The sequence below is a fragment of the Symphalangus syndactylus genome, chromosome 9, assembly GCF_028878055.3.
Source record: "Symphalangus syndactylus isolate Jambi chromosome 9, NHGRI_mSymSyn1-v2.1_pri, whole genome shotgun sequence".
Lineage (NCBI taxonomy): Eukaryota > Metazoa > Chordata > Mammalia > Primates > Hylobatidae > Symphalangus > Symphalangus syndactylus.
This window is the reverse complement of record NC_072431.2, coordinates 29,214,912-29,237,843: the sequence shown is the minus strand read 5'-3', so window position 1 is coordinate 29,237,843 and position 22,932 is coordinate 29,214,912. Positions and strand designations below refer to the sequence as shown.

General features: G+C 43.4%; 1 protein-coding gene across 5 annotated transcripts in view; it reads right to left on the bottom strand.

The window, feature by feature from the left end:
- The window catches only part of STXBP6 (syntaxin binding protein 6), a 241,133-nt gene extending 218,472 nt beyond the window's left edge, over window positions 1–22,661 (bottom strand). For 3 of the 5 annotated variants that reach the window (XM_055291624.2, XM_055291627.2, XM_055291626.2), the window contains exon 1: window positions 22,392–22,661. Coding sequence is in view for 1 of the 5 variants with exons in the window: in XM_063609307.1 (XP_063465377.1) it covers window positions 3,604–3,619 (16 nt within the window). In the remaining 4 variants the exon portion in view is untranslated. Of the gene's footprint in view, window positions 1–3,603; window positions 3,620–21,720; window positions 21,820–22,391 lie in introns of those variants that run through there. The other 2 variants (XM_055291628.2, XM_063609307.1) reach the window with 2 other exon arrangements.
- Between the last annotated feature and the right edge of the window lie 271 nt (window positions 22,662–22,932).

The window sequence follows — 22,932 nt, the reverse complement described above, 5'->3', positions numbered from 1 at the left end:
GCTGATTCTAAACCTCATAAATGACTTTGAAGGGTTCAAGACTTCAGTAGAGAAAGTAACTGCAGATGTGGTGGAAATGGCAAGAGAACTAGAATCTGAAGTATAGCCTGAAGATGTGACTACATTGTGCAATCTTATGATAAAACTTGAATGAATGAGAAGTTGCTTCTTATGGATGAGCAAAGAAAGTAGTTTGTTGAGGTGGTGAAGCTGCTGTGAACATTGTTGAAATGACAACAAAGGACTTAGAACATTACATAAACTGAGGTGATAAGGCAGCAGCAGCAGAGTTTGAGAGGATTGATTCCAATTTTGACAGAAGTTCTCCAGTGGGTAAAATGCTAACAAACAGCATCACAAGCTGCAGGGAAATCTTACATGGAAGGAAGAGTAGATCAATGCAGCAAACTTCACTCTTATCTTATTTTAAGAAATTGCCACAGCTATCCCAACCTTCAGCAACCATCATTCTGACCAGGCAGCTGTCATCCACGTTGAGGCAAGACCCTCAACCAGCAAAAGGATTATTATTTGCTGGAAGATTCAGATGATCATTGGCATTTTTTAGCAATAAAGTATTTTTAATTCAGGTATGTATTTTTTCAGACATAATGCTACTGGACACTTAATAGACTTCAGTATAGTGTAAACATAATTTTTAGAAGCACCAAGAAACAAAAAATGTGTGTGACTTGCTTTATTGCAATATTTCCTTTATTGTTGTGGTCTGGAATTAAACCTGCAATATCTCTGAGGAATGCCTGCATATAAATATATTATTTTAAACAACCACAAAGACTCCTATATAATGCTTCATGTGAAAAATTTCTTTTAGAACCAAGTGCTGGCAGGACTATAAAGCTTTGCCTGAGAAACTGGTAGGTGCTTTCCCTTCTGAAAAGACTTACCACAAAATTAGGAAGAGGAAAGAGAATGTATAATCCCATTTGCAATGAATCCTAACACCTGGACACTCATTTGGTAGTTAAGCTAAAAGCTCTTATTTCAAAGAGCAGGATAATTCTGCCTCAGAACCTTTATAACAGATACTACTTGATTCTATCACACACCAGAGGCCAATAATAATAGCAATAGCTACCATTTACCCTACTGAGTCCTCACTGTATGCAAGGCAGGGAGCTGAACACTTTGAAAGTCTCAATTAATCCCCCTATTAATAATAGAACATATCTCATAAGGTTACCATCCCATTTTACATATAAGAAGCTGGATCTTTCAGGAAAGATCCCAGAGCTTTTAAGAAGGAAAACCAAATGACTAATGGCATCCCTTGCCAATTAGATAGCATTGGGATTGCAATTAGATGGCAATCGGATAGAGCAATTCAACAGGCTGGAGTAACAGAGGTGAATAGGCCTAGCCCCCAAAGTCTGGTTTTCCATGCCTGTCTGCTCACAGCATCCAGGACAGTACTCCCTGCCCAATACGAGGGGAAAAGGCAGGGCCTGGACTGCTGAATGGAAAAAGGAAGCCAAGATGCTCATCAACTCACCAGGAGAGCCTGGCCACTTCCTTCCCAGCACCCTTTATTCTACTACAAGCCCTGTGGACTCTAATAACTGTCTTTTGCTCTTTTTTGAGGTCGATATTTGCCAATTAATCATGACTCTAAGACCTTGAGTGGAGGACAAGACACTATTCCCTCAAGGGTTCTTCATCTTGAGGGGCAATACAGAAAACAAAATGCTTACTGTGCTGGGCAAGGGAACAGGAGAACTGATTTTAAACAGACAGGAAAATTGCTAGCTCACAGATCACCAGTTACATATATCTTCAATATCCACCTAAACACGAGGGCACAATAAACGCTGACAGTACTGATGGGTTCCTATCTGCTCCTCCTCGGCCTTTAAAGCTGTAATCCTCATGCTTTCTGAAATTGCTATGGTCTGGCTTCATCTGAGTCATAAATTCCTACCCAATGCTATATAACATGTTATTTTTAATTAAGGTAGATTTAAATTAACTGTTATGGAAATTGCCTAACACCCTACATAATAACTAATTAGACACATCCTGATTTCCTTCACAAACTCAGAATGAAAAGAAAAAAAAAATCACAAGTTCCAGAATTCACCTCTCATAAAAACCAAGATAAGAAAGGACAGTATGTTTCAACATAAATTCAGTCTCTTGCTAGTGGAAATTTGTCCAGACCAGACACAAATTTTGGTACACATCAAAATTATTTACTCATACATACAATATTGCCAAATTCTTACAGATCTATAAATCTTTACATTGATTTTAGAACAGGACAAAGTCATTGCTTGGCTCTCCCCTTGTACTGAATCAATTAAAGCTTTGGTTACGAAAAAGCAAGAAAACAAATTCTAAGAGAGAATTACCTTAAACTGAAAAATAGGCTTTAATATGACACATCTTAGAAATATTTTAAGTTCTAGAAAATCACAATGAGCTGAAGAATCAAGAGATTGGAATGAAAAATCCTGAGTTTACTACTGATTTATGGTAGAACTGAACTGCCTCAGTTTTCTCACCTGTAAAACAGAGGCAGGCAGAAAGATGAGAGTACAGGAGGAAGAGATGACAAAGGGGTTAGATATCCAAAGCCTTTTCCTGCTCAAAAACAATTGATATTGGGATATACATAGAATAGATTCTTTCTAGAGACAGATTACTCTTCTGTTTCAACTAAAAAATAAAAGCTTTTTAAAACATCAAAGAAAATATAGAGGATAATAAATTGGCTTTAATCATCTTAGCATGAGAGTAAACTTTTATTCTTACGCAAATGCAAACTTACAAGATAAAAATGAGTGGTAAGAAATATTTTTGAAGAATGGCTGTATGTATCTCCCAAGCAATTTTTTTTTTTTTTTTTTTTTTTTGCTTAGTTTTATATATCCTAATGCACAGGACAAATGACGATAATTTGGCACATGCTATTATTGCCCATCATCTCTAGTTATTTTAAGACAGTAACATGTTTATCAACAGCATGCTTAGGACAACAGACCAGCACAGCAGAGCAGAAATATCCCAAGGTCACTCTTGGACCCCAATGAAGAGCCTAAGAAATGCCCTGCTTCCAACTAAAGGAAGAAATGGACAATACTATCACTGAATTCCAACAGAAGTTGGAGAGTGGAAGATACAGAAGAAATACGGTAGTAGGCCGGGCACGGTGGCTCACGCCTGTAATCCCAGCACTTTGGGAGGCCGAGGCGGGCGGATCACGAGGTCAAGAAGTCGAGACCATTCTGGCTAACATGGTGAAACCCTGTCTCTACTAAAATACAAACAAATTAGCCGGGCGTGGTGGCGGGCGCCTGTAGTCCCAGCTACTCTGGAGGCTGAGGCAGGAGAACGGCGTGAACCCGGGAGGCGGAGCTTGCGGTGAGCCGAGATCGCGTCACTGCACTCCAGCCTGGGCGACAGAGCGAGACTCCGTCTCAAAAATAAATAAATAAATAAAAATAAATACGGTGGTAAATACAGAAAGAAATACAGACAGGAAGATAGAATGTTTGAAGTGACAGAGATGGAAAAAATAAAGAGGCTTGAAATATAAAATCTTAATAAAGACAACAGAGGCACACAGGAGGAAAACAGACTGACCAGCCACTTTGCGCATGGTCTCCAGCACCGCGAAGGCATTCTATTCTGCAGAGAGAACGCACTGCGGCAGTACTGATCCCCAGGACAATCACCACATTGGAACTAGCCTCTCTCTGGTTTTAAGGTTGGTAGTGAGTTCCATTATCTGACATTGCTTGACACAGAGGATCAAGATCAAGACATCGTTTGTCCTCAGCCCACTCAGCCCTGGAGTTGTGACTTGCCTTGAGCACCCCAAGGCCTGAAATGTAAAACAATCTCAAATAAAAAAGAAACAAGATCTAACCTATCTTTCACTCATCTCTCCCCCAGTCCTCAGTCACATCAACCAAAAACTCATCCACTAACTCAATCACTTTATGGAAGGATCGAGTGGAAAAAAGGAACACGAGCACTCACTCCAGCGGGGGAAGCTTCACCTACCAAGAGCTAACTGTCACCACAGGGCCTGTGCCCTCTGAGCAGCAGCTCCCACTAGCGGTGGGGAGGACGACAGGAGAACATAAGCACAGATTCACAGAATCCCTCAATTAATGTAAAATCCTTCACATTTCACAAAGTTATTAAACACATAACCCTCACAGACACCCCAGAAGGTTAGTGTTACTAGGCTCATCATACAGATAGATAAACAGAGGATCAGAAGCGTTGAGTCTAGCACAAAGGGAAAAAGACACATTTCTAAGTGCTCAGAAGTTCAAAATAACTTGTAAGTGCTTCCTGAAAATTGAAGGCACATCTCTATATGATGAAATGCATTGGGGGTTCTACTACAACTATGAATCTTTTCTCTTGCCCCAGTCACACTCGTTGGTACGCTAACTGCTGTTTCCCACCAAGCACACACACCACTTCTCTAAAGAAACTCCTCCTACTCTAATCCAACAAACAAAAGGTACCTGAGTGGCTATTATAAGTAATACTGTGAGGATTCAAACTTCAATTGGAAAAAGATCTTGACTATAGTCTACCTGGGGAGGCATGACTGTCCATGCAAAGACACCACCATCACACAGTCAGGCAAACTAGAGACTGAAGAGCCAACTCTGGCATCTCCCTGTTTCTCACCCTGTACTTCCAACCCATTACCACATCCAGTCATATCATTTCTTTCTATTTCTCCATACCTCCACCCGGTTCACTCCATCTTTACCACCCTGGTCAGACTATCATCATTTATTCCTAAACTACTGCAAAAACTTCTAAATGGATCCACTATATCTTCTCTTGGACTTCTACAATCAATTCATCCATTTCCTTCACTGCAACAAACATGAATCTTGTCAATCTAATCACTTCAAATCCATGTTAGGAACACTGGTGACTCTTGAGAAAATAATTTCTCATACCCATTATCCTCCACTTCCAGCTATAGAGGCCTTCTGCCCCTTGCTCATACCAAGGTCCTTTCTACCTGAGGGCCTTTGCACATTCCATCACCTCCATAATGCCATCTCCCTCCCTCTTTAACACTACTCATCCTTCAGATCTCAGCTCATCATCACTTCCTTAGGAAACTGCCCTAATTTATTTGACTAGGCCAAACTCCCTCAAACATGTACCCCCCTGGAGCACTTACAACAGTTGTCATGTGACATTTTATGCAATTAGTTTAGCTCCTTTAAAAACATTTTATAAAAGCAGAAACCAAGAAATGCTCATCATCACTGGCCATCAGAGAAATGCAAATCAAAACCACAGTGAGATACCATCTCACACCAGTTAGAATGGCCATCATTCAAAAGTCAGGAAACAACAGGTGATAGAGAGGATGTGGAGAAATAGGAACACTTTTACACTGTTGGTGGGACTGTAAACTAGTTCAACCATTGTGGAAGTCAGTGTGGCGATTCCTCAGGGATCTAGAACTAGAAATACCATTTGACCCAGCCATCCCATTACTGGGTATATACCCAAAGGACTATAAATCATGCTGCTATAAAGACACATGCACACGTATGTTTATTGCAGCACTATTCACAATAGCAAAGACTTGGAACCAACCCAAATGTCCAACGACAATAGACTGGATTAAGAAAATGTGGCACATATACACCATGGAATACTATGCAGCCATAAAAAATGATGAGTTCATGTCCTTTGTAGGGACATGGATGAAACTGGAAAACATCATTCTCAGTAAACTATCGCAAGGACAAAAAACCAAACACCGCATGTTCTCACTCATAGGTGGGAATTGAACAATGAGAACTCATGGACACAGGAAGGGGAACATCACACTCCGGGGACTGCTGTGGGGTAGGGGGAGGGGGGAGGGACAGCATTAGGAGATATACCTAATGCTAAATGACAAGTTAATGGGTGCAGGAAATCAACATGGCACATGGATACATATATAACAAACCTGCACATTGTGCACATGTACCCTAAAACCTAAAGTATAATAATAAAAAAAAAAAAAGCAGAAACCTTGTCTGATTTTGCTCACCATGAAAATCAGTTACACACAGTAGACTCTTTTGCTGAATGAATGAAAAGACAGAGATCTAAGTTTAACACAAAACAAAATGAAAAAGGTGCCTGAGAAAATGCAGGTATATGGCCCTGCAGGATTTTAAACCAGGAATTTCCTGGGGTCTCTTCACCCCAAAATAGCACTATGACACAGCATCTATGTGAGGAAGGGGAGAGAAACTATAATATCTTTGTCTGTCCTTTCTCCTGTTCCAAGCCTGGATGTGAAATGGACAAGGAAAGAAGTAGGGTGCTGCATAGAAGCTTGGCCCTGTATGTTTGCATTTGGTAAAGGCAGGGGAAGGAGGTACCGGTAATAATACCCAAACATTTATTGAAAGAAAAACCAACTAAACCTACTGAAAGAGTTGTTCCAGGTAAACTTGCCCCCTAACACCTCCAGACAAGAACCATATCCCTCTGTGGAAGTCTTTCCATGCTGTAGGTCATCATCCTTACATGAAGCTGAGTATCTTTCTCCTCCTTTAAATGTCAATGGCATTTCTCTCCTTCAAAACCCAGTTTCTTCTCAAAATCTGCTACAATTTCCCCATCCCTCACCTACGCTGAGCATATTTAAAATGCAGAGTCGCTCATACTGATGCACTTCTTATTAATAAACGTCTGATGTTCTTTCTTTTGAAATCCAGTTTCTCAAGAATGGCCCCAGGTTCTGACCATACCCTTTAGTCACACACTGCCTCAGTACAGCACAGTGCGGTGGTCAAGAGCCTGAACTTAGGAGTCACATGGATGGGATGTGTGACCCTGGGACCAAAGGACAACTTCTCTGAGGCTTGGTTTCTGACTCTTTAAAATAGGGCTAGTAACAGCACCTAATTAAGAGAGTTGAAAGAATCCACAAAATGTCCTTAGCACAGTGCCAAGCACACTACGTATGTACAGCTATTAATTAATATTTTAATCAATATCACATAGAGGAAGCCTCAGATATTCACTGAAGTGAGCTCCTTATTCCTAAACCAAGAAGCTTATTAAAAACTTCTTGGCCAGGTGTGGTGACTCACACCTGTAATCCCAGCACTTTGGGAGACCAAGGCGGGGCAGATCACCTGAAGTCAGGAGTTTGAGACCTGCCTGGCCAACATGGTAAAACCCCGTCTCTACTACAAATACAAAAATTAGCTGGGCATGGGGGCGTGCACCTGTAATCCCAGCTACTCCGGAGGCTGAGGCAGGAGAATCACTTGAACCCGGGAGGCGGATGTTGCAGTGAGCCGAGATCGCACCATTGCACTCCAACTTGGGTGACAAGAGACTCTGTCTCAAAAAAAAAGAAAATTCTCATAAAAAGAACTTTAGACAGTTGTACCTGTGAGATAACACAGCCATCTATAGGGAGGCAGTGCTTACTGTACCTCTGCTGCAGATGACAATGGGACCTGACCTACATCCTAGTTACATATCCAGGAACTAATCATTAGCTACACCCACTCAAAAAATAAGGATGTGGGCGGTCCTTTACTCCTCCTGTCACAATGTATATTTTGTGTTTACTCAGCACATCATGAAATTCAAAGTACAAAGCACCATTTATACGTTTCTTTCTTTTGGCAGGAAGTGAATAAGTTCAAACGTCCACCAGCCAAGTCCAGATCTGACATGTACAACCTACACAGCTGTATAGGACAATATAATCTGATAAGAAAATGAGTTTAGATGGCCAGATATTTACAGCCACTGGGTTCAACTGCTTCTTAGTAACACCTGGAATTCTTTACAGGAATTAAATGTGGCATAAAAATGAACATCTTACCAGAGGAAGTTTTCATTAAAATGTCCTCAGAATTTTTTTTTTCTCAGCTACCTCATTGTATCCAGGGAAAACTATGTGAAAATGAACAAAATAAAATTATAATCTGTATAGGAAATTTAGCAATCTGGTTACCCATGGCCAAGTACTCTGCAGCAAAAACCAAGACTGTGCAGGATTATAGGTGTTAAAAATAAAGAAACTACCAAATGAAGAAAGCATTCTACTATGTAGTCTCAGGAGAAACACAGAGGTTTCTTTGCTACTACTTTGAGCCAGAAAAACAGGTTGTGGGCTGGGCATGGTGGCTCACACCTGTAATCCCAGCACTTTGGGAGGCCGAGGTAGGCGGATCACCTGAGGTCAGGAGTTCGAGACCAGCCCAGACAACATGGTGAAACCCCGTCTCTACAAAAAATATAAAAAGTAGCTGGACATGGTGGCGTGTGCCTATAATCCCAGCTACTCAGGAGGCTGAGGCGGGAGAACACTTGAACCCGGGAGGCGGAGGTTACAGTGAGCTGAGATTGTGCCACTGCACTCCAGCCTAGGCAACAGAGCAAGACTCCATCTACAAAAAAAAAAAAAATACAGGTTGTGGATTGCAGCTTTCTACATCCTCAGCTTATAGACAACATTCCCAATGTCAGTGGAAGAGGGCTAGTGTGGTGGGGTCCATGATCCCAAAAGGGTGAGAACAGGTCTCTGGGATGGTCAAGCACATATGTCTTTCTTCTGGACCCTTGGGGCAGCCAAATGCCCCACTGTCTATCTGAAAGCTACCTGCCCAGGGCGTTCTTTTCATGAAAAATTTCTGAAAGTCTTTACTGCACACCAAAGAACATTAACCCACTGGGGCTTGGGGAAAACTAATAGGAGATTTTAAGTTCAGGAATAAATGAACATTAAAGAAATCAGCTGGCCAGGCACGGTGGCTCACGCCTGTAATCCCAGCACTCTGGGAGGCCGAGGCGGGCAGATCGCGAGGTCAGGAGATCAAGACCATACTGGCTAACACAGTGAAACTCCGTCTCTACTAAAAATACACAAAAAATTAGCCAGGTGGGGTGGCGGGCACCTGTAGTCCCAGCTACTCGGGAGGCTGAGGCAGGAGAATGGCGTGAACCCAGGAGGTGGAGCTTGCAGTGTGCCGAGATGGCACCGCAGCACTCCAGCCTGGGCGACAGAGCAAGCCTCCGTCTCAAAAAAAAAAAAGAAAAAAAGAAAAGAAATCAGCTATACCCTTCCTCTACTGGTCAGATTTTATGTAAGTATCCACCCAGAAAAAGACCTGTTTTTTACATGGAATATAATTTCCAACAGTGACATTATTCATCAGCATATCTTGAAAGTATTTTCTGGGTAGCTATTTGCCAATCAGGAAGAAAAAGGAGCAGACACAGCAAAGCCTACAGGTAAGACAGTCCTGGCAGAATGTGGCAGGACCCTGAAAGGCCCTGAAGAGCTCCCAAGATCAGCAGGACTGTAGGAACCAGGTTTGGGAAACAGGAGTGTCCTGACTCCTGACACAGGCCACCTAGGACTCCTGTCTCCACAGAGCCCCATTTGACAGAGACCCGGAGAGCTCCTGGGACTCTGAAATAGGACAGGAATGGAAACCAGAACCTCACTATCAGCATTTGTTTTTCTGGCTGCAACAGAGTTTTGTTAATACCTCCAACACTTGTCAGAGGAGAGGCAGGGTAGGGAAAGGAAAAGGCAAGACAGTAAGGTTTGACTTTTAAATCATGTTCTTTTGCTCTCTAAACCTGACTTTTCATTGGTATAATGAGAATACTCAAAACAGATTAAAAAACATCATTCAAATGGCATCTTCTCCCTCCCTGCTAATGTCTTCAGTCTTCACTCAAGAAAGGAAGTTGCATTCCTTTACAGGCAAGTCTTATAAATACTGCTTAGGGTTTTTTGTTTGTCTGTCACCCATGGCATTAGTCCTTCCTTCCAGTGGGACTGGGCTCTGAGAAGTCTTGCTATTTCCCAAAATCACCTCAAAGGTCATTTTAAAAGCACCTAAAGTATTCAAAAGTATATATGCTTAGAGCAATTCCAAAAAATGTTTTCAGCAATACTTTTTAAGGTGGTTTACTATCTTCGGGAGGGACTTCTACAAAAGGCAAACTCATCTGGAGATTAAATGGTTTTAAGCTTTTAAGTGGTCTCTGACTTTACAGTTGCCCTGGGCCATCTACGCTGGCTCCAACTATTCAGCAAGTTTCCTTGCTAAAGGGTTTTATACCTCTATATACCACTTCATGTCCTCCTTCCCCAGAAACATTTGAGGATAAAATCAGATATTAGTGACAGGTAACCCCCATGACTACAGATTTCAAGACTTTTTACAAATGTTCTGTGGAACTTTCATTGTGTTTTTAAAAATACCAACACACACACACACACACACACACACATACTCACAACTGAAACATAAACAAGAGGCATGGAAAGATACTAAACTTCACATGGTGATAAGCGAAAGATAAGCTAAAATCATAATGACAGACCCCCATACAAACATCAGAATGGCTAAAATGAAAATGACTTATCAAACTAAGTGTCGGCAAGAATGTGGAACAATGGAACTCTTATTCATACCTGACAGGAGTGTGAAGAGCCACACTGGAGAACTGGCTGTACTCACTAAAGCTGAACATATTCACATCTTAGAAATCAGCAGTTGTAGACACACACCCACAATCAGAAAAGCAAACCCATGTTCATTAAGACATACACGTAAATGTTCACAACAGCATTATTCATAATACTCAAAAACTGGAAACAATTCAAACATCTGCCATCAGCAATTTATGTTCACACAAAGGAATACTATCCAATAATGAAAATACATAAACTACTGCTGCATACACAATGTGGATGAATCCCACAAAATCAAGGGAAAGAAGTCAGACACAGGAACCCTTAGAAGCAGAGATCAGAGTGGTTGTTACAAAGAAGGGAACAACACACATTGGGCCAACTTGATGGCAGAGGGTAGGAGGGAGAAGAGCAGAAAAAATAACTATTGGGCACTAGGCTTAGTATGTGGACAACAAAATAATCTGTACAACACAGTCCCATGACTTGTGTTTATCTATATAACAAACCTACACGTGTACCCTCGAACCTAAAAGCTTTTTAGGGAGCTGACAGTCTAATCAATGGGCAAACACAGAAGATATGCAGGTTGCAGATTATCTTAGTAAGTGTTCTTAGTAACTGAGCAACATACTAAAATGTTTTAACATCATGTCCAAACAGTGTAAGATGTAGAATTAAGGGACCAGGGAGATGTTGGTCAAAAGATACAAATTTTCAGTTAGATAGGAGAAATGAATACATTTAGACCTACTGTACAACACCATGATTATAGTTGACAATAGTGTATTCTATACTTCAAAATTGCTAACAGAGTAGATTTTAAATGTTCTCACCACAAATAAATGATAAGTATAGGAGGTAATGCATATGTTAACTAGCTTTAGTCATTCTACAACATACACATATATCAAAACATCATGTTGTACAACAATAAGTATACACAATTATTTTTCAATTAAAAATAAATACAAAATCTTTAAAAAGAAATCCAACATAAAATACAAAAGACAACATAAAAGAACACAAAAGTATAAATTAGGGGGTTAGTAGCATAGATTCTTTATGAATTTTCATTTCAACTCAAACAGGAAGTTATTATACATCTTGTAGTTCTATTACCAGGGCTGCTCTATAGTAAGCCTTTATTTCAAATGGGGAGAGCTTTTCAGTTCACATGTGGAAATGAGGCATACTCTTCATTTTGGAGGCATCAAGTTTCTTTTAGTTTCTCTCTCATTCTGTCTTCAGCTGCTTTCTGACTGTCTTTGTATAAATTGCAGTTTGTTGGTGCATCTCTCTGGATATCTTATGTCTCTCTCTGGGTCCCAGGTTAGGAATTAGGCCTTCTTCAAGCAAGAAAGTGCTTAGAATACTAGGGCTGGACCCATGCAGACTCGGCTCCTCTACAGCATTGGCCCAAGGATTAGCCCTCTTCATTTCCTGGAATGCTGTCAGAATCCCAAGACCCACCCCAGACCCAGTGAATCAGAATCTGCATCTTTTTTTTTTTTCTTTTTGAGACAGAGTCTTGCTCTGTCGCCCAGGCTGGAGTGCAGTGGCGCGATCTCGGCTCACTGCAACCTCTGCCTCCTGGGTTTGAGCAATTCTCATGCCTCAGCCTCCCGAGTAGCTGGGATTACAGGCGCCTGCCACCATGCCCAGCTAATTTTTTTGTATTTTTAGGAGAGACAGGATTTCACCATGTTGGCCAGGCTGGTCTTGAACTCCTGCCCTCAAGTGATCTTGAACTCCTGCCCTCAAGTGATCCGCCCGACTCCCAAAGTGCTAGGATTACAGGCGTAAGCCACCACGCCCAGCCAGAATCTGTATCTTAACGGGATACCCAGGTGACCACATGTACATAAAGGTTTACAGGCACTGACCTGGGGCATATGGTGACCTGACAAACTCAGAGGCCTAGGGCTAGAGGTCACAGCCTTGCAAAGGTCATACAGTTCAGCCTAAATGGCTCCTGTGTGAATGGCCTCACTCCCAGCCTGGGGCCATATGAATGAGCCATGTCTTACACCTGTAACTTTATTTTCCAAACTCAAGTCACATTATTCTGGAACTTGGGGGTGGTCGGAAAGGAGGCAGAGGACAAGGGAGGTGGTCAGAATTGAAGATGGAAAGGCATGTCTGATCTCATTTCTCTGCAACTCAGGAAAAGAGGGTAATATTGGAGAGCTAAAGTCTACTGAGGCTGCTACATAGTACTGCAGGACCTTAGACAGAAGTCACTTCACCTTTCTCTATCTCAGTCTTTTCAAGTGTAAAATAGAGATAAGTAACAGTACCTACCTCTGAGAGTGTGTTGCAGGATTAAAGGAATGGACATTTGTAAAGTGCTTAGAACCATGCATTATGCTAGCATACGATAACGTATAGGTAGCGTTAAATAAAAATTTATTATTTTTATGTCATGGAGTTGGTTTCTCTCTGATAAAGAAACAAAAAATAATAGACTAGATAGTGAAGGGGAATCACAGAAGAAAAGCAGCTCAACATATGTTTATTGACTCTCTACTGTATGACAGACATGCATAGTTGGTATCCTCTGGGATACAAAAATGAAGATCCTTGTCTTTGAAGGAGTTCACAATCTAGTGGAGATTGAAAGCAAAGGCTGTCCCTAAAGACGATGTCTGAGTTCAAGATTCCTGTTCCATTTTTTAAAATCAACTATTAGATAGACCAGTAAGTATGTGGTTGGCAACGACAAAAAAGGATCGGAAGTCTCATTTCTCAGCAGTGAAATTGGGAGAAATGTCTACTTTATTAGCTTTAAGCTCCTTATATAAGTGCCAACTTCCTATATTCAAGGTAGACAGTTTAAAAAGAAAAAAAGGGGCCAGGCATGGTGGCTCACGCCTGTAATCCCAGCACTTTGGGAGGCCGAGGCGGGTGGATCACCTGAGGTCAGGAGTTCAAGACCAGCCTGGCCAACGTGCTGAAACCCATCTCTACTAAAAATACAAAAATTAGCCAGGCGTGGTTGCATGCACCTGTAATCTCAGCTACTCAGGAGGCTGAGGCAGGAGAATTGCTCGAACCCAGGAGCGGAGATTGCACCACTGCACACACCAGCCTGGGGGACAGAGCGAGACTCATCTCAAAAAAAAAAAAGATAAAAGAAAAAAGAAAAAAAGCCTGGGCACGGTGGCTCATGCCTGCAATTCCAGCACTTTGGGAGGCCGAGGTGGGTGGATCACCTAGGTCAGGAGTTCAAGACCAGCCTGGCCAACATGGTGAAACCCGGTCTCTACTAAAAATACAAAAAATTAGCTGGGCAGTGGTGGTGGGCGCCTGTAATCCCAGCTACTCAGGAGGCTGAGGCAGGAGAATCTCTTGAACCTGGGAGGCAGAGTGAGCCTGTGATCGTGCCACTCCACTCCAGCCTGGGCAACAAGAGCAAAACTCCATCTCAAATAAATAAATTTAAAAAATATATATTGTTATAGTAGATAAGGATTTAATCTTAAAACAACTTGCTTCAGGAACACCCAGCTTCATATTCCCAGCTCCTTCTCAGCAGCAGGACTGCTTCCTTATTGCTTTTTAATGATAAGGTAGATTAAATTTTTCAAGAATAATATTAACTTCTCAACCACCAGTTACTGCTGGCTTTCAGCTTAGACTGTACAAGTCAACATATTTCTAGGCAGCCTACAAACAAAAAACAGCTCACTGATATATGCCCTATCTGACCAAGCTTAGTTACCAGACAGCGGTTATGGAAGGTGACTAGACTGCAGCACACATATTCACCTGCCAGAGGAAATCAGATAATTCTCACTTCAATTTGACATGGCCACCTCTACCTTCCAGAAGGGCAGTGAGTCCCAGTGAAGCCTAGTGTATTAGGCTTCAACCCAAATATCTTATCTTTGATTACCTGATGTCGATGCAATATCAGTTGAAATGCTCTGCCCTGGCATTGTAACAAAGTAAACAACCTCATTTCTTCAAAGTCATCAGGCATTAAAGACCCAAACCTGACAATCCATGCAAGAGTCAAACAAGAAAGTGGAACAGGGTCTCAAAGGGTACAATTACTACCCTTAGGAAAGCAATAAACATCAGGCTGTGAAGACTGAAAACTAGTTTGATTTATTGCACTTGTGGCTTTATTAGTTTAATTCTTAAAAACTATTTGTATGTATTGTTTCCCAGAAGAAAGTTAAGAGGATCCATCAACTTAATAGAAATGTAAACACAATCTCCTATTTCCTTCTACTTCAAATGATGATAAAGGAAACAGAAACAACAAATTTAACAAGCCACCAACTCACCTTGGGTAACCTATGAGGATGTAATTCCCCAAGCCAGCACTGTAGAGTAATAGCATATACTTTACAGAGGTGCTTCATCTTACAGCTCATAATGTCCTCATGCCAATCCCATAAGAAGGCAAGCCAGCGGGGATTAGTGCCAGTCCCAAAAGCAACAGAGGAAGCAGAGGCTGGTGAGGGCAAGGGGCACAGGCTCCAGGTGGGAGAATCACAGTCATGTATTTTGTTCCTTACTCCTTACCATAGAATTCTTGATCTTTGTGGGCAGGAGAAGGTCAATAACATTTAGCATTTCAGTCACATGATGCTAGGCACATTTCTACCTGCTCAGTCTTACTCTGATCGTACAGAAAAGAAACTGTGGCGCAGATGTTAATTAACTTGCCCAAGGTCCCACACACGTTAATGGTGGAGCTATGTTTCACACTCAGCCCTGTCCCATTCTGAAGCCATCTTCTCTAAACTGTATCAGCTTCTACTCAAAGTATGATCCACTCAACAGCAGCATCTGCATCAGTGAGAGCTTGTTAGAAGTGCAGAATCTCAGGCCCCATCCCAGACCTACTGAATCAGAACCAGCATTCTAACAAAATCTCAAGAGGCACTGTGGCACCACACTGTTAAAGAGAGAAGAATGTCTACCCAAGGGCCAACTGTGTCAGCTCCAGTGGTGTTAAACCTCATTTAGTATCATGCCTCTTGGACCCAAATGCATTGATGTTCACGTAATGCTGAGCACCACATGAACCCTCTTTAAATAGAGATTTTTTTAAAAGAGGGAGGAGGCAGTCTTGACAGAGTTCTACAAACAAATTAGAAGATGACACTAAAATGTCTATCACAGTCAGATCTTAAGGGGGAAGCTAAACTGAAGCTGCAGAGTCAGCATGCCCTCTGGTGGATCACAAGGAAGCCTGAATAGGGAATTTGTCTCTGGAGGAAAATACAGAAACACACTCAGATATGAAGATGACAAGGCACTTGCCATGAAAATGATCTCACTGACTCAGGAGCAACTTGGAACAAAACCCTTTTAATTCAGGTAGTAAACTTTCGAATGAGAGAGTAACAAGAGCATTCTAGAAAGCCAAAGACAAACAAGGAGAAAGGAATAATCCAGATATTTTTTCCCAATAGCAGAAAATTTAACCTGAAACTGAAACCCTATTTCTGGAGTTGTCTCATCATCTTTTTTTTTTTTTTTTTTTAAACAAAACAAAACAAAAAAAAATCTCTCCTTTGGATCCAGCCACCTTCTTCCTATTTTTAAAAATTTAATAATTCATACACCATAAAATTCACTCTTTTAAAGTGTGCAACTCAGTAGTTTTCAGTGTATTCAAAAAATTGTGCCATCATCACCCTATCTAATTCCTGAACATTTTCATCATCCCAAAAAGAAACCTCAGACCCATCAACAGTCTCTCCCCATTTCTCCCTCTTCCAACCCCTGGCAACCACTAATCTACTTCTGTCACTGTGGATTTTCCTATTCTGTACACTTCATAATGGAATCATGCAATACATGGTCATTTGTATCTGGCTTCTTTCACATAGCATGGTTTCAAGGTACATCAATGTTGTAGCATGAATCAACATTTTGTTCCTTTCTATGTTTGAATAGTTTTCCTTGCATGGATGTACTACATTTTGTTTATCCATTCAGCAGCCGATGGATATTTGGGTTGTTGCCACTTTAGGGCTATTAAGAATAAGGCTGCTGGCCAGGCACAGTGGCTCATGCCTGTAATCCCAGAGGTCAAGGCAGGTGGATTGCTTGAGCCCAGGAGTTCGAGATCAGCCTGGGCAACATGGTAAAACTCTATCTCTACAAAAAATTAAAAAATTAACTGGAGGTGGTGGCACATGCCTGTAGTCCCAGCTACTCGGGAACCCAAGGTGGGAGGATCACTTGAGGCTGGGAGGTCGAGGCTGCAGTGAGGAGAAATTGTGCCACTGCACTTCAGCCTGGGAGAGAGACAGAATGAGATTCAGCCTCAAAAAAAAAAAAAAAAAAAAAAAAAAAAGGAAGGCTGCTATGAATATTCATATTTTCATGAACATGTTTTCAGTTCTCTTGTGTATCTACCTTGGAGGGGAATTGGTCATTAGGTAGCCAATGTTTAACATTTTGAGGAACTGCCAAACTGTTTTCCCAAGTGGCTGTTCCGTTTTACATATTCACCAGCAATCTAATGTGGGAGGGTTCCAATTTCTCCACATTCTCCACCTGGCCGTCCTGGTGGGTGTGAAGTGGCATCTCACTGTGGTTTTGATTTGCATCCCCCTAATGACTAATGGCACAGGAACACTTCCATGCCCCCCTCCAGTTCCAGGCACCCCTGCCTGCTTTCATCCTGAGTATTGCACCTCCACTCCTGCAACTAGCTGTCCAGTCCTCTCTATAACTTGTCTGCTACTTCAATGAATTTACAGAATCAAAAAACTTTTTGTTTTGTTTTGTTTTTAGGACAGGATATTACTCTGTTGCCCAGGCTGGAGTGCAGTGGCACGATCAGGGCTCACTGCAGCCTTGACCTGCTGGCATTACAGGTATAAGCAACCAAGCCTGGCCTTAATAGGTTCTTTGACCACCACCACAGATTCAGTAAATCTCACACTGTGCTGGGCACAATTCAGTTTCTTGTATGCTCTGAAAATTATTTATATGCAGGCACAAACGCAAGTCTTTACTCCTGCTTCATTAGCCCTCCAACCTAAAATGTCCCGTATCCGTCGAAGAGTGCTACCCACCATTTATATTATCACAATCCAGCCCCTTCGTGGGGACTTTCTTAGCCACCACAGCTTAAAATGTTCTTCTCTACACTGAAATAAAAAATAAGTAACCACATATAGAGTTAATTAATTAATAGCCATACTTAATGAATGTCCCTATATTTTCGGGATATACTAGGTGAAACCATCCCACCCACAATATTAGATCACATATTAAAATTGTGGTTTGTGCTAACTCAGTAATGGAGTCCTAAAAGATAGATATATAACCTCAGAAACATTCTGTATTCTGGGAAATGCTGACTTGAATAAATGTAACCAAGTTTTTGTTGTTGATATAGTTAACTATAGTACTTCTCATAGTCTTTGATATAATGATGCCCATGTTGAGAATATCTACAAGAGGAAAAAAAATAATAGGCAGTGCTTCCCAAATGGATTTGCCCTTTATAAGAGCACACTGATTAATACCCACCCCAACAGCATTTTACCCAACGTATTCTCGGAACTGCTGAGCTAACTGCACTATAGGCACTGTACTAACATACCAGGTTACAGAAGAAAAAAAAACTGCACATTAAATGTGTTCATAATTTTTTTTTTTTTTTGAGATGGAGATTCACTCTTGTTGCCCAGGCTGGAGTGCAACGGCGCCATCTCGGCTCACTGCAACCTCCGTCTCCCAGATTCAAGCAATTCTCTTGCCTCAGCCTCCCGAGTAGCTGGTCTTACAGGTGCCCGCCACCACATCCAGCTAATTTGTTCTTGCATTTTTAGTAGAGACGGGGTTTCACCATGTTGGTCAGGCTGCTCTCGAACTCCTGACCTCATGTGATCCACCCGCCTCAGCCTCCCAAAGCTCTGGGATTACAGGCGTGAGCCACTGCACCTGGCCTAAATGTGTTCATAATTTTTAAGATCCATCTGGACTTCTGAAATCAGAAAAAGGATGTATCTTAGAAATGAGCTAGTACAGTATAACTAGAGCTTTAGTTTAAAAGCACCCTCTAGGAACATAGAGAATAACGTTCTAGGAATGGGCCCTGACTCTCTGTGACTCAGTAATAACAGTCCTAATGACCAAAAAAGAAATAAAGTGTCATAATGACTGTCTCACAACAGACTTACTAAAGGGAGCAAAGATACTATGTACTGAGAAATGTGAACAACGGTGATAAGAGGCTGCCCTCACACTGGAAAAAATCCCAGCAGCAAAAAGCAGGGGTAACACCCAAAATATAAACATCAGGTTATGGGAAGCAATTTTAAAATAGAAATGTTCCCTACTTATACTAAGTGGGAAAAACCATTTAAATTAGCTAATGAATCTTAAGAGTGACAACCAGAAGGCTGTTCCTTCACCAAGTGCTGATTGCTGTCAGGAAGACAGGTTTGGGTCTGAAAGTTTTATCTACTAAAACACTAAGTGTACACTTGAGTTTTTTAAAGGTTTCTGATTTACTGACAGGTTTCTCTAGTGCTAATCATTTTAAAACTAAAACAAAGCACAAATGGACAGCTGAGATAAAGCATGACTGTGAACTGGGATCCCATTTGGCATAGCAACACAAGAACTAGTTAAGGCGCTGACTGACCTCCTCTTATACCTAATTCATTTGGGCGCTACATTATGTAAACTTTATTTCTTCCTTAGGATGTTATTACAGGAACCCTCCTGACTCAAGCAGGCTCCCACAGCCTCTCTGATGCAAAGCAGTCAAAATTCAAGGCCACAGTCTAGGTCACAGGAAGTCATGGTGAGCTCTCAGCACTGGACTATGGCGTGGGGCAAAAGGAAAAGAGCTTAAGATTGGGTTAAGTCCCAATAGTGCTTGATTACAAGCTAGGTTACACAGGACACCACACTAATACTGATCGGCTGCCCCTGAAAGCCAGCCTTCTACCCTCTTAGAGACGAAGAGAGGGTCTCAGCCACTGCCAATGACACCACCATTCTCCAGAAGGAATGAAAGGGCTTTGCCAGGTCTAACCACCATGGGACATTTGTCGTGGGGTGTACTTCATGCTCCCTCGAGGGCCTGGGTAAGCTGTCCATTCGGAAAAGACACGACGCAAATTCTTCTTAAACTTGTTCCCTAGGTGATCTATTGTGTCCTCCAACCTTAAGGTTCAAGCTGTCAGAACTGTACGTAACCTCCTTTCCACAAATGTCTGAGGTTTCTCCAAAAAAGGAAATGGGGTAGTTTTTAGATTTTATAAATTATAAAGGTCACCAATCCGGCACTACCCAAGGCTGATCTAAAACCTGAGACTACATATTTTACAGTATGAAAAGAAGGGTAATCCTACCTCTTTGTAAAATTCATCCATTTGAAGAGCAATCAGAATTATTAAACCTAGATAATGGTAAGTGGCACAGGCATTGGAACATAAAATGCCTAGGGAGACTTCCCAACACACCCCCAAAGAAACCTTGTCTCTGTATATGAGCTAGTAAAATAATGGCATTTCACAACAAACTTCATCTCTCTTACTATCTCCCACCCCATAAGTTAGTGATTCTATAGGCATGGTCTGTAGCAGCATTAGCATCACCTGGAACTAGTCAGAAATGCAAATTCTTGGGCCTCCACCCTAGACCTAGAGAATCAGAGACTCTGGCAGTATAGCCCAACAGTCTGTGATTTAACAAGCCCTCCAGATGATTCTGATCTTCAAGTGTGAGAACCACTGCCCTAAGATTAGGGAAGATGCTGCACCTGGGGTGGCTCAGGAGCCTGTATGAACCCTTTTTAACTGAGTGATAATCTCACCTGTTCTTGCCTTCAATTGATATTGGCTTTTAATCTTCATAGACTGATTTCACAGATTAGGAGTTGAGTCCTTAGTTCAAGGTCACTATTAGAGGTCAAGTCAGAGCTCCATTCCAGGATCTGCTGACTTCTTCATCAGCCTTGAGTTTCAAACTAAGGCCTTTCTGACCATGCCAATTCTGGGGCCTAGGACCCTTAATGTTGATAAGGCCACCCCAGTCATCTCCTAATCTACATCATGCTGCCTTCCTCAGATAAATATGAGGACTGGAGCTCCAATTCTTAAAATCAAAAGAGATGGATTTGAGGATAGAGAAAGAAAAAGGGTAAACAGATGCTTCCAAAGGCCCAAGCAACTAAACCACTTGGTGAGGAGTGGATAAAGAGAAGACCTAGATGTCTTGTTATAATTAAGAATTAGCTCATTCAAAACAACTGAGTAAAGAGCACAGCGACAATATCTAAGACCTGAATGGTGCTTTTAAAGTTTTCTTAGCACTTTTCATTTCCATTATCTCATCTGAGTTTACAACAACCCTGCAATGGAGGGAGGTAAGGCCACGATTATCTCCATTTGACAGAAGAGAAGACTGAAGTTCAGAGTGGCTAATCATTTGTCCATCAGCACTGTCATCAGCTGTAAAGCTGAAACTTGACCTCAAGTCTGTCTGACTCTAGAACTGTGTAGTGTATCCACATTATGTGATTCGCACATCTAGAAATCTGCCCCAAAGCAGACTACCCTCAAGGAAAAGGCAAAGAGAAAAACAGGCAGCAGAATGGTGAGCCCCTAAATCCTGGCACTTGAGCAGTGTGAGGGTGTCCCTTTAAGAACGTAACACACACACCCAACAGCCAAGGTGTTCAGCCAAAAAAGAAAAAAAGAGAGGCATATTTCTAGCCTGCATAATCACTTCTGGACCGATTCCCACTAGCAGCCTCTGAGACGAACAGCGGCTCACAGCCTCGGCTGAAGCTCCTCCACCCCCAGGGTGGCTCTGACTAGTGCGCAGCTCTGACTAGTGTGCAGGCAAAACCCCAAAACTCAAAACAAGAAGTGAAAAAAGTGGAGCCAGGAAAAATTCGTCGGCATCCTCCCCACCCTTACAATCCGCACAATGCCAGTTCCAGGGTCCTGGGGTCGCCCGGAAGGCAATCTTAGGAGAGGGTAGAATGAGGTGGAAGTTCCTGCGGACCTACCGACCCTATTCTCTCCCACCCAGTCCCTAGGGAAACGTAATAGGAAGGGGAGAGGGTTCGTTATGAAATCCTGGGGCCAGAACCAAAGGCAGATACACCCCGGGGACTTTCTCCTAAAGAACAAGATGTCTTTCCAAATTCTCCACCTGCAGGTCCTGTTCTCTGCGAAGATGAATGGGGTGGGGTGGGGAGGTGGCGGGGTGTTGTAAACCTGAGGAAAGGCTGGAGTGAAAATCGAGCCACCCACCTACTCCAGCCACGTTGCCCGGCGGTGTTGGTAAGGCTCGATGCCGGCGTGCAGGGCAAGCGCGAATTCGGAACCTGGTGCCCTTGACCAAATCTGAGATCGGAAAGGGGGCATCGGCCCGGGCAGCGCCCTGGAGGCAGGGTGCCGTGCCCGCCAGAAAAGCTCGCCTCAGTTTTGGCAGTAATGATTTTCCTAGAAGATGCCAGAGTTCGCGAAGATCGGAGTGATTCGCGGATTTCTGCGCTCAAGCTAGAGGCGCAGCGACCCCGAGTTCCCCCACACTGGGAGCCTCGGGGCGGCATTCTCGGGGCCCATCCCATCGCGGGGACAGTGCGGAAAAAAAAGGCTCCATCCTCAACTTTCTCGGAGGAAATCGCTCCGTTCCGTGGCTTGCCCAATACTGCCCGCACAACGGGTCCCAGGGTTGGAGAGAACCAGGGGCACGAGTCCCTCTCTGCGCGCACAAAGCAGCTGCGCCGGGGCGCGCGGCCCCCTCTCCCGCCACCCGCCAACTTGGAAGAATCTCTCTGGGCGCCTGCCTACTCCCCTGGCCTCACAGCCACCCGCCTCGGACGGAGCGCCAGGCGCCCCAACAGCCGTGGCGGCTGCAACCGCATCTCCCGGGCTTGGCCTCCGCCCTGACCGCCTGGCTCCCCTCGCCCCGGTCCTACCGTGCAGCCTGGCTCGCGCCCCAGCCGTGCCAGTGCGCCGCACGCGTCCCAGCGCACGAGGCTCCTCCCCGGGGGCTGCCCCGCGCGGGGCTCCGGGCTCCGGACAAGGCTTAGCCGGCCCGGGTGCTGGCTCGCCGCCGCTCGCGGCTCCCGCGCCGGCTCCTGCTGCCGCGCGCGAAAAGGGAGGGGTTGGGGGAAAACTCCCGGCAACTCCAACTCCGGGCGCTGGAGCTCCAGCTGCAGCCGCGCGCCCGCCTGCCGCCGAGTGCGAGCGCCTGCGAAGCAAACCTGCCCCCGCGGCCGCCTCTGAGCATGCTCAGTGCCGCCGTGGGCGAGCCGGAGCGCTCTGGCCCGGGGCAAAGAGCAGCGGCTGGAGGCTTGGGGGCTGGGGGCCGGGACCCGCGACCCGCCCCAGGCTTCGGAGCGCGGAGGTGGCGGAGGAAGGGAAAGGCCAATGTAGGGGCGGGAGCCCTGAGCCAAAGACCCAGGAGAAACCGATCTGGGTGTAAGAGCCGGTGCGACTTTCACGGCTTGTGGGAAG